The sequence below is a fragment of the Sturnus vulgaris genome, chromosome 6, assembly GCF_052056855.1.
Source record: "Sturnus vulgaris isolate bStuVul1 chromosome 6, bStuVul1.hap1, whole genome shotgun sequence".
Lineage (NCBI taxonomy): Eukaryota > Metazoa > Chordata > Aves > Passeriformes > Sturnidae > Sturnus > Sturnus vulgaris.
This window is the reverse complement of record NC_142248.1, coordinates 13,785,786-13,798,593: the sequence shown is the minus strand read 5'-3', so window position 1 is coordinate 13,798,593 and position 12,808 is coordinate 13,785,786. Positions and strand designations below refer to the sequence as shown.

At 38.0% G+C, this 12,808-nt stretch overlaps 1 protein-coding gene across 2 annotated transcripts in view; it reads right to left on the bottom strand.

Annotated features, from left to right (window-relative positions):
* MAP3K9 (mitogen-activated protein kinase kinase kinase 9) overlaps positions 1-12,808 on the bottom strand; it is a 56,080-nt gene that overhangs the window by 20,869 nt on the left and 22,403 nt on the right. For both annotated transcript variants that reach the window (XM_014869377.2, XM_088167058.1), the window contains 2 exons: positions 8,372-8,552; positions 1,443-1,591 (listed from right to left, as the gene is read on the bottom strand). In XM_014869377.2, coding sequence (XP_014724863.2) covers positions 1,443-1,591; positions 8,372-8,552 — 330 coding nt within the window. The remainder of the gene's footprint in view (positions 1-1,442; positions 1,592-8,371; positions 8,553-12,808) is intronic.

The following is a 12,808-nucleotide window of genomic DNA, read 5'->3' as shown; positions in this document are numbered from 1 at the left end:
ACCCGAGATGGGGAAACAACCTGTTTGAAAAACAGCTTTGGTGAAGGGGCAGAAAGGAATTGGGGTTTTTTTGTTCTGGTCTTCGCCCTGCACACGGGGAAGCCAAGTGTTCCAAAGCCACGTGGGTGCTCACCCCTGTGCTGCAGGGTTCAGGCACTGGCCATGTGCCTCTACCTCACTTTCCCAATAGAGGGCATAATTTTTAAATCCTCACTTACAGTTAAGAAATCCAGGAAAGCATGTCAAAATAAACCAACTGGCACAACTGAGCTGGTAGTTCCATCAACTCTTTCAGACGCAGTTTCTCACTTTATAATGCCTTCAAGCTACTCTACCTGCAACTCTATTGTTTACTGTCCAGTAGGATATTTCTTTTTTAACAAAACACACATGAATTTTTTTACTTTAAATCAGCTGAAGCCTGTAACCTAAAGAAAAGACCAGAGAACAGCAAAGGTATGCCAAAATCAGAAAAAAAAAAATCCATCAGAAACATTTGCTTCATGATTTATATTCCTTTTCTGAGGCTAAAGCACCACCAGAGGCCAGAGAGTATCAGTTCCATATTGAGAGTGTTTCTTTGCTCACCGAGACTATAAACCAAGTTTGATTTCTCTTATCTTTGTTTTCCTTTCTGTCAGATAGGTCTAAAAAATTTTATTACACAAAAACACCTAGCAATCCTTGTGAATAGGGACACTGATAAAAATACTGGAGGTAAGGAAGAGAGAGAGAGTGGGCAGGAGAGAGGGAGGGAGAAAAGGAGGGAGGAACAACTGAAGTTCAGGAGACATGAAAGTAGTTTCAATGGCCAGCAGACCAGGTCATAAGTGTACATAAGTATACCTGAAAACCACCTCACACAATCTTTTTTAATAACTACAGCAGCTCTGATAACTAACTCCTGTATGTCTTTCACCTCTCTGTAACCCATCTTGGGCATGAACCACCTCCACAGACAAAGCAGAAAATCACATAATTCTGACTGAAAATATGGGTTGTTTTGGAATGTCAAAGCTACATTTTAACCATCTCCCTGAACTGTCAGTAGGATAAAGCTTCATTTCAAACCAATCTGACACTACTAGCAAGATGTTCAAGCTATGAATTTTAAAACAAGTTAAAACTTCAAACAAGACCAAAATATGTGAAGTTCTGGTGTTGGTAAGTCCTCACTACTAGAAAACAAGCTAAATGATGATAGCAATAGCCTCCCTTTTCCTATAAAGCCAGGTGATGAACAAATCTGTTTCATTATTCTGTTAGTAGACTGACTGTCACAGCACACTAACAGCCAGGCCTGGCTCCCACAATAACCTGCACCACTGAATAAAGCCACTGGAGAAATCTGTGCTCTTAGGTAACAAAACCAACACAAAGAGGCCATGCTCACCAGCACACCAGAAGCAGCACCAACCACACTCACATCACAGCTGGCTTACCTTCCATGAGTTTGGCAAAAGGCTCAGGACACGTGGAAGGGATTGGAAGGGCAAGCTTATTCATAGCAACACCATATGCTACTGCAAGACCATCAATTCCTCTGAATGGCACTTCTCCTGTTAGCAGTTCCCAAAGCAGCACACCATAACTATAGGGAAGGAAACAAAAAAGAGAATAGGTGTTTGACTTTAACACAGTCTCTGTTAAGCAACAAGGTACCTGAACTTGGGAGTTTGGTATACTTAAGAAATGTCAGTTTGCAGGACAAGCTTATAATGGATGCCAAGCTGGTGATCTGCCCTATTTTATCTGCTTTTTTTAACAAGACTGAAATAAGATGACATTTTCACCTTTTAGGCATAAATAATTTTCTCTCTGAAACTGGGAACAATCTGAAAACCAAAAATCTTCGAATTTAATTTCAAACCAAAACCTCTCAAAACACCCAAAAATATGAAGAAGGCTTGTGATTTTTAAAAATAAGTAAAAAAATACTTCTTCAGAATTAAGTTGTCATCTTAAGATGTTCTACAAAATACTACCAATGAAGTTATGGAAATAGTTCCAGGACTGTTCTCCCTCAAAGTATATGATGAAAAACATAACCTCGGAGTATTTTTTCTGCTTCTAGAAAACCTGAAACAGAAACTGCTTCTTCATACTTGATGACCTGACAGTTTTTTCTTCCATTGATCTCTTACTCTCTTCTGAACTCATTTACCACCCGTTATATTCTGTGGTAGTGAACTCCACAAATTTAATGATGAATTGCCAAAAAATATTTCCATGTATGTGTTTTGAGCTTGTCACTTGGTAATTTCATTGGCTTCCCTGTAGCTCTTTCAATACAGAAAGAGTAAACATATGTTCCTTATTAGCTCCTTCCATGCTGTCCATGATTTTACAGGCTCCCATACATCCTGCCTAAATCACCATCTTTCCAGACCCCCAAATCCTAATCTAGCTAAATCCTAATCTAGTTACTATCCTGAACAGAAGCCATTTCATATCTTTCAATGACCTTGACATCTTCCGTTGGAATAAGTAAAATCACACTTTTAAAGATATGGGGACAGGCAGAAATGGTGTTGCTTGTTTTCTTTCTTTCCTATTAAGTTTTCATTTGCCTGTTGCCTTTCTCATTCTTTACAAAATGAGCTGTTATCCATAGTAACTCCAATGTGTTTTTACTGAATCACAATAGTAAAATTTAGAGCCCATAAATTGTATATATTAAATTCTCCCATGGGTGCTACTTTGTATTTATTACCATTCCATCCATTTTATCATTCATTATAGTAAAACGTTTCCTCATCTCTCTGCAGTAGATGAATTTTTCTTATCCTGAATAACTTGGTATCATCAACCATGCTACCTAATAATTTACTGGTTTTTCCAAATCACTTATGATTGTGTTGAACACAGAATACCCTACCAAGAAAACAGATTTATTCCTTTAGTAATTAAGAATTTATTAAATGAGGGGAAAAAGACTTGCCCTTTTTTCCCCACATCAATTTACTTTATTTAAAAGCTTATGATGAAGTCTTAAACTCTTTATAAATCCAAATATAGTATAAACAATCTCACTGCTTAACCACAGATTCAGTATCTCCTTAAGCATTTTCACTTTTCACAAGGTATTACATTTTCTTCTACAGAAGCTGACTCTTCCCCAGATATGCTCACATGTCCACCAGCTCCCTGCTCTTTAATGCTGTTTCTACCATTAAGAAGAACTCAAGATCATACTTGCTAATCCTCAGGAAGCTCTTTTAAGACCTGCCACCATGTCTGCTGCCTTCCATTTCTCTGGTACTACACCAGCTCTAAGCAACAGATTACACAGCACAGCTATTAACTCAGTTGACTCTCATGTTCTTGTAGAAATCTTGGGTGTTACTGTAAATCTTGGGAATTGTTACTGCTCATTTTATCAGTCAGTTTTAACACCTCTGTGAATTTTACTTCAGTAAGATATGTCCTCTAAGCTTGACTCCCTTAAAGAAAAAAATTCAGCTTAAAATGCTTCTTTGGTCTATTCTGGCAGACAACAGTCACTGAGGTTTTTTTCTGGTATAGCCTTATTTTCTTTGCACTCCCACATTTTGCTCCCCTCTGGGCTGTTGCGTTTTCCTGCAGGGTTCTCACCTGTGCTGGGTATGAAAGGAAGGGATTTGGTTTTATGCTTCAAGAAGACTCTCCTCAAAACCCTTTTATCTTCTTTGTTTCATGTTCAGCTTGACAGAGCTCAAGTCAATGCATAATTTTCCTCATTTGGATACAGACTGAGCTTTTAAAAATATGTCTTTCAGAAGGCTTTTTTACACTGTCTTCTTCATTCTTTTAAAGGATTTCCCATACATTCACTCAGAGCTTTAACAGTGTCCTTAAAAGATATCCATGTTCCATCTTCCCATTTTGTTGTTTTCACACAAAATTCCCAATGTTGTCAATAATCTTGACGTTAAACACTACTGTAATAGATTAATTTTTCTTAATTGTGCTTGCAAAGATATAAAATCTAAGTACACATATATTTGGACCATTTCCATGTACAGCCTTGAAGTCCTCCTAAGCACACCTGAAGACCAAGTGAAAAACTGCTTCTCTTCCTACAAGCTCCTTAAATAGCTGCTCCATGAAGAGTCTGAAGCTAAAATATTAAGTTTTCTTGTTCCAAAGCAACAGTTTCCCTATCCATTTGGAAGTACATTATCACAAACTGTGCTCTTGCCATCTCCCTTCCACGCCATCACACCTTTAACATTCACTGTAACTGCTGCTACCTTAGTTGCACACCCTTAACAGTAGTTTTCCTACTTAGGTAAAGGATTTTCCCACTTAGGTAAAGGATTTTAGTCACTAAAGATCCAACATTTGCAGCTAACACAACTATTTTACTTTATTAAGCAGAATCTAATATTTTTTGACTTAGGTGATCTTTTGCTATTTTCCAATGTAATTCATACTCTTGATAATTTATTATTTCTTACTGTCTCAAGAACATTATTTGAAATAAACTAGAGTCTAAGGAGTTCCCATTTTCTTTCTGGCCTTTTAGGATTTATAAAACACTCAAAGAAAATGAAAATTGAACTGAATGTATATTTGGACTGTCTAGATCTGATTGATCATTCATGTTACTTTTCAGTTTGGATATGACTATTGATAGTAAAAGGTAGCAAAATCTACCAAAGTGCTGTATTATTACTTTAACACTAGTATTGGATAAAGCACTACTGATGTGCTCAAAGCACTTCTTCTGCAGGGCAATTCTGAAAGGAAAAAGGAATAGACAGATTGGTGTTTCTTCTAATGTGACACTAGAAGTGTATATTGCAGGAAAGGTCACTTTGCTTCTGACAAAAGCCAATGTCACTATACTTATAGTTCATTACTGAGAATACTGCTTCCACAGAACTGGGGAACACTGCTTTGTGGCACTTGAACAATAATCTCAAGTGAATAAACACCAAGAGAGGTGCTGAACAGAGTGTTCTCCTATTAACTCTCAAGCAGAAGACTGGGAAGCACAAAGGAAAAAGCCAGATCAGAAGACTTGCACAAAAAAAGGCATAGAAAGAAAGAAACAAGGGCCTCTGTTCATTCTCAGCAGGAGGAAAGAGAAAGTGATCAAGCTCATTTATTTTTCCAGGACCTAATAGTAATTTTTGGATTTTAATTACGAAATGAACCATGTGACACAACCCATGCATCCAAGTCAACTGACACTTGTGTGAATAATTAACCATCTTTCAGTGATCCAGTAATCCTTTAAGCCATTTAACATCAGGTTCAATCCTACTCACTGGATTTTCAGGGCAAGGGAGGCTGGAGGCCTGCAGGATTTCACATGTGATTTTGCCACCTCCCTTGTTAGTCTATGAACTTTTAAAAAACAAGTAATTTTTTCTCACTGGTACTGTTCCATTGCATTTGTACCATAGGCTTCTCTTGTCCATTTCCTCAGGTTCAACACTTCCCATGAGGAATGAATTAGAAATACAACAAAGAGATCCCAGTTCCAAAAGAAAGTGGAACATGGCTTTTGTTAAGAAAAAAACCCCCAAACTTCATTACATTATTATGTACAGCTATTAACAGCTGGCAATGAACTGACAGCTCCAGAGATGACCCTTTATGATGCCTTTATATTCCACATACCAGCAGTACTGATAATATGACTATCATTTCAGCAGCACAAGTAAAAAAAATGAAGTGTGCAGCAAAAAAGAAATTGTTTAAACAGCCAAATGACAGGAAAATTTTGTTTATATGCCTACTAACATTAGTATACAGTACTGGATGAGCTGCAATATTCATGCTCCCACTTTACCCCTGTAAATCCAAAGCAAATACAAGCACAAACAGATTTACAGGAATGGACTTACCTAAATAAAAGTGTAGTTTCATCGTCCTCTGTGCAATATAAGCACAAAGCTTCTATTGTGTATCTATAGAGCATGCAGGTACAGCACAGCAAAATCCAGAGCAACAAGTTTTCACTAGCAAGATTTACTAAGTACTGGTACTATGAACAAGCTTCACAGAGCCCCAGACCCTGGTGATAGATACCATGTGTGGCCATTCCTCACTCTTTTTAAGTTCTTTGCCAACCCTACTCTAGAGTAAAAAGATAGAGCTTTTTAGATGGAGTTTGAAACATGTTTTGAAAATATGAAGCAGTTAGTTATGATAAGACTGACCCAGGAAATTTCAGTCTTAGCATACATCTTCAGGATCTTCTTCACCTCTTTGTGCAGTGAGAACACCAAGCAGAACAAGATTCTTCTTCAAAGGCTGGGCAACAGTTCAGCCAGCAGTATTATTCTAATAAGCTTTAAAGAAAAGGTGTTGAAATAAAAGGGTTTGTGAACATTAGAGACAATTCTGTTGATGCTGCATAGACTAACTGGAAGGTTGTCAGGCCAAAAAAACCCCATGTCTCCAGTGATTAACCAACTGGTTGAACTGGACAAGAGGAGGGGCAAGTCTAATAGGATAAAAAAGTTCATCCCGTTAAGAATTTCAGGTTGCATCCTCGGGTGGGGACAGGATTTATTACACAAGTGCATGACTGCTTTTGTAAAATCTAGGGCTTACAATCATGGACACACTAGTAGTGATTGCACTGGCAAGCATTTGTCCTCTGCATACATGATCTTGACAGCTTGTTTAACTATGATAGAGGTTTTAGCCACCAGAAAGAAAAGGCTTATTCAGAGACAGTAGATAAGTTCTCTTAAAGGTGGTGATTCTCTGTTTAAGAGAGAGTATTGTGAGTATTCCTCTTTTCAAGGGAAGACTGGTACCTAACAAGAGAAAGTGATGAAGGAATCCTAAAAGTAGAAATAAAGTATTCTGAAAAACGAACAAAAAATTTCAGCTCTTAATCATTGCAAAGTGATTCACAGTACTTAAATCAGCGACCAAACTGGTACTTTTGCACAAGCACTTGTGCTACCTTAATGAAAATCACTAACTGACTGAATAATTCTTAACTTTTTTAAAATTAATTCATACTGGTACAGAACATCTATTGATCTGTTCATAGCATGCCTGAATTAGTAAAGTTACAATTACAAGAAAACTGTTCCCACTTTCCCTTCTCCCTTTCCCTCAGGTTACCCCTCCTGGCACTATTTCAGAGAAGAGCAAGTTTATGTTTGAGGTTGACAAGCTGTGTACAAACCAGTACCATCATCACGTGCACAGAAAAAGTGCACAGCCTTATGATTTTAATTTTTGCCAGACTTCACTCCAAATAAAAGCCTGGTTCTTGCTCAATTTGTCTCAGATTAGCTACAGAGCTACCACGTTTAATTACACAGTCCGAATTTTATCCACACTATTAGAGTGCAAAATACAATGCAAAACATTATCTATTCAGCAAAACTGGACAAGGAAAATGAAAATCTCCACACCAATTAGCTGCTACAACAGTCAGACAAGTCTGTCAGCTGGACTATTTCTTTATCCTGACAGATTTTACAGCATGCAGTCATTTGTGGAGGAGCATTAGTGGCCAGCGACAGAATCTTACTGCTATGAAGACAAAGATCCTGACATTACAACACCTTTTTCTCCACAAGAAAAATGAAATTCTCTCTATTTTATCTGTTTCAGATGTTCAGTACTTATTCTAAGTTATCCAGCATCCAGAAGAGTCACAGTCCTGGAGCTATTGACTGAATTCTATATTTACCCATCCAAAATTAAAACTCAATTTCTGGACGTATACGGGCCAACTCTTCTCCCCACCAGATTAACTCATTCACAAAAATTCCAGTGCATGAATGAAAAAGACAATATATACATGCAAGTTACTATTTATGGATTACATACTCAGATGGACCCAGGTAAGAGATGTATTATCCTATGTGAAAGACTAGAAGGATGGAAATCATGAATAAAATTATTATTAAAGGGAAAAACAGTATTCAGATTGAAACAGCAAGAGGGAATTCAATCAAGTACAGTGTGTTTGTGTACACATACATTAGTGAGACAGATTACTACCAAAACAAAGTATTTCAAAATTATCTTGTATGTAGAACAGTAAAAAAAAAAGTACTTCTCAGATGGTATTATGACCTTTGATTATGTCAGTCAATAGCCAAATAAGCACAAATAATTTGGTTTAGACAAAGCAGAGGGGACTTGGATTATAAATCTGAAATAATCTGAATCAAAACTTACAGAAAAACAAAAATTTAGAGGCATTCAGTAGCTGGTCCACCACTTATTTTCTACAGTAACAATAAGTGCGAGATAAGTCTGACAGATGGAAAGCTGATGGATAAAGTTTTTAAGACCTGATTTTTTTAATATTTGGTTCACCATTATTCATTCTTACACATAAAAGAGACTTCCTGGCAGGTCTAGTTACTCTTTAGTATCCAATCACTGAATGCCAAATCAATACCTCCAAACATCGCTGCCTTTGGAGAACATGGAAGAGCGGATGACCTCAGGAGCCATCCAGGCATATGTCCCAGCCGCGCTCATTTTGGTGGTTTTATGCCATTCCCTGGCCAAGCCGAAATCCGTGATCTTCAACATCTTGTTGCTCAGATCTCCATTTTCCACCTTTTCGAGTATCAGTACTGGAGAAAAGGGGGGAATAAAAGGTATGCAGAGTAAAGCTAGTATTTATGCAAAAAAAGATTTTCCTGGAGATCCCCCAGATTTCAATATTTTCCCTGGCTTTTCATTATTCAAACATACCATACCCTATTACGGGTTATTTCAGGCTGATCCCTTCATCTGACAACTGAACAGTTCTCTAGCAAATAACTTCAATTTTAACCAAAGAACCAAGCCCCAGAGAAGAAATACGTAATTATTTAATATAGTGCCAAGTGTCATTCTATATAATGCTCTGCTAAGAGGAAGTGAACCACTGTAACTTCTAGAAATCCAGATAAGGGAAGACATTTCCTAATTAATCCTCTCTCAGCAAGCCAGTAATAGCATCTTTTTCTTGAACTGCTTAGAGGACTTTTTTTTTTGTAAATCCAGATACACACATAGGCTGGATATACCCTTCATGTAAATGTGTTAGGAGTAGAAGCTCTATGCACAATTTTTTTTAAGTCACTATTGAAAAAACATATTTTTGATCAGTAATGACATGCCCAGTTCCAGAATGCATACAGACCCCCACAGACTCCCTCCCCCATCATTACTAAACTACTTTTTTCTGCCCTGTTTCAGTGGCAATGGAGTCCATACCCAAGAACTCTAAAAACACCTTGAGATGTAACTCAAGCATGCTGAGATGTAAGACATATTCCTCTGTAGCTGGAAAAATGTACTGTTACACCACCCTGTGTAAAGCAGAGCCCACAGGTATCCACTCTGCTTTAACAGCATCTCATTATCCTCTTTCTTTATCTTAGTGCAAAGTGACCACACAAGTTGCACCAACAATGCAACACAAAGCAACAGAATATGAGGGCACTAAACTTTATAACTAATGGAACCATAAGCCCCTGAAATTATTTTAAGCCACTTTATAAAGAATCACAAAGAAAAAATACTTGCATTACTATTATTCCAAAGACTTCACATAAAATAATCACCAAGCCAGCTGAACACCATCATTATTCAGCTACCCTATTTTTAATGTCATTACAGACACTACAGACAGAGGTTCTTGGAAAACATGAGGATGTTTTTTTCTTTTTCTATGGATGCATCAATTGCAAAAAAAACCAAACAAAACAGAAAAACACCAACCAAACAAAAGAAACCCCATAAGCTCCATAATCAAACAATCATGTATTATAACAAGACCTATAAAAGGCAAATGTGCTGCAAAAATTACAGAAAATCTTCAGGACCATTTTCAGCAGTCTTTTCATAGACTCAAATATTAGCCTCAAGTTAACACAGCTTTTTTTTTTTTTTAACCCTTCTGTATTATAAGTAACACACATTTACAATGTTAAAACACTGCTTCTAGTTCAATAATAAAGAAATTGTCTGTTCTTGGAAAATTTAAAAAAATCAGTTACCCTTTTACAAGGTTTCAGAATTTACAAAATAGTACTTCAAAGACTTTTGTGGGACAACTCAAGGTACGAAGAAATTAGAACTACAGTTAAGCTCATCGTTCTTGCTTCTTTTGCAAAATTTCTAACATGACCAAATGCTCCATTTTCCTAATCACAGAGAAAAGAGATTGAGGCCTAGAGTTACTATTCTCTTCATTTGGGCTAAAGCATATGCATTTTTAAAGCAATACTTCAGTGCACAACAGAACCACCACAAGAAACCAAGGCACAGAAGGTGCCTTCCTTTGGACCTCTTCTTCAAATAAGTCTAACTTTTTTACTTCTTTCTAGCGGATGAACAAGTGCTAAAAGAAATTGCTAGCAAGAAAAGCTTCCTAGAATGTACACAGTGTTTCTTTTTCTAGCTTGTACCCATTCTGCCTAAAGAACTGGCAGAATAACAAAATGTGATTTTAAATTTAAATGCAGTAATTTAGAGATGTACAGTGATGTTGTAAAGTTAAAGTTTGAGACAAGAAAGCACAGGTTTAGGGGGTTTGGGGATTTTTTTTGCTTCCCTCCATAATCGCAATGAGGAACAAACAAATTTATTGTTCACAGATCATATTCTGTCTGAGCTCAAAAGCAGCACAGAGCACCATATATCACAGCTGATACATACTCTGTACCTACCTTCCTGGTAAGAGGTTATTTAAATCTAATTACCTTGATTTGTATTAAGTTCTAACAAAATAATTAGTACTTACATACATCTTTTGTATCCAGAACTTGTTCTTTTGTCAGATGCAGGGTAGTAAGAAAAATTACCATGACAAAAGACCACAGAGAAGGACAACAAAAGAGAAGGATTTATTGCAAGTCTTTGATTCCTTAGTTACATCCTTGGCTCCTTTTCTATTTCCTTGTAATAACGGCTTGGGAAAGTAAAAGTGAAATCCAAATTTTTAAAAATTTATTTTAAGAATGGTATCTCTTTCCAGCATCTGTTTCAGTTCTCTTTATTGTATTATTCAGTATCAATAGGCTCACTTGTAACTGCCAGGAGTCTCCCTCGCCCATCTGTCAGATTTTCAAACCAAAAACCTTGTTATCCCCTCTTGTTTTTGCCTGAATTTCAATGAAGAACTTGTAAATAAGTGAAATATTAATTCGTTTTAGTCTGCTCCTTAAAAAAAAAATCTTTTATGGAGGACACACGGAAGGTTGCTAGGACACTGCAAATGCATTTTGCTTATGCTAATCAACATGGTCTCATTTGCTTCTGAATTTTACCTACAGTCAGTTATTACACCTTGTTTAATACTCAGTGCAAGTCGTCTTCTGCAAGTACTACTTCTGCACTTGTATTAGTCCATGACAAAACAAACAAGATACATGAAACACAAATAAGCAACATGCTCTCTAGGCTTACAGAGTTCATGTACTTTTACCTCTTTTAATAGATTTGATCACTCAGGATTGAGATAACAAGGGCCAGATGATCAACATCTGTCCTAACTGTATTGAGTTGGCATTGCAAGGATTTGGTAGTGGGAAGAGTGGAAAATGCTAGAAGCTTTCCCTGTGTCCAGCAGAGCCAGTTCCTGGCGGCTCCAAGATGGATGTGCCACTGGCCAAGGGTGAATCAATCAGAAGTGATGGTAACACCTTTGTGACAACATATTTCAGAAAAAGAATTTTAAAAAGTGTTATTGTGCAGATATAATTGCATCAAGAGAAGAGTGGAGTGAGAATATGTGAGAGGAACAACTCTGGAGACACCAATGTCATTGCAGAAGGAAGGGGAGGAGGTGCTCCAGGCACCAGAGCTGAGCTTTCTCTGTAGTCCATGGAGAGATGCAGAGATCCATGTGTATCACATGGAGGAGACCCATGCCAGAGCAGGTGGATGCCCGAGGAGGCTGTGACCCTGTGGGAGGCTCATACTGGAACAGGCTCCTGGCAGGCACCTGCAGACCTGTGGAAAGGTTTTCTGGCAAGACTTGTGACTGCATGGAGGACCCTTTCTGGAGCAGGCTGTGCCTGAAGGACTGCACTCCATGAGGGAAGAGTGCAGGCAGTGACCCACGTCACTTTGTGGAGCTGTTGCCTGTGAGATCGTTCTCCATGGCCTTCTCCAGCATGAGTCTGTCTCTTGTAGGAAGGAGCCCACACCGGAGCAGCAGCAGGACTCCTCTCCCTAAGCAGCAGCAGGAACAATGTGTGATGAACTGAGCATAACCCCTATTCCCTGTCTCCCTGTGCTGGTGCAGAGAGGAAATAGACCTGGGAAGGAGGGAAGGTGTTTCCTTTTAAGATCTTGTTTTACTTCTCATTATCCTGCTCTGATTTTTTTTACTAATAAATTCAATTGGTATTTCTAATTCGAGTTTGGTTTTGCCCGTAATAGTATTTGATGAGTGATCTCTCCTAGTCCTTATCACAACCCATGAACCCTTTGCTATATTTTCTCTGCCCTGTGCAGGTGTAGAGGGGAATGGCAGAGGGGGGGCTTTGGTGGGTGCCTGGAATCCAGCCAGGGTGAACCTACTACACTACCAAAACAAATTCAGGCACAGATACAGAGCACTTACACCAAAACGCAGCTAATACACAAAGAAGTAAATCTCAATCTTATCTGCTGATTTTAAAGATCTGCAAGTGATACAGAGGTTTAAAATAAGCAGAAAATTTAACAGAAAATCTTTCACGTTCCCAGCCTTCAAAAGAGAAACTGGCAGCAAAGACAATGGACCAAGCAACTAGGGAAGAACGAGACCCAAAGCAGCAGAAACATGAAGCATATGTGTCAGCTTATTAGGGGTGGATCAGCCTTTCCCTGTTTCAGCAAGGCCCATGCAAGA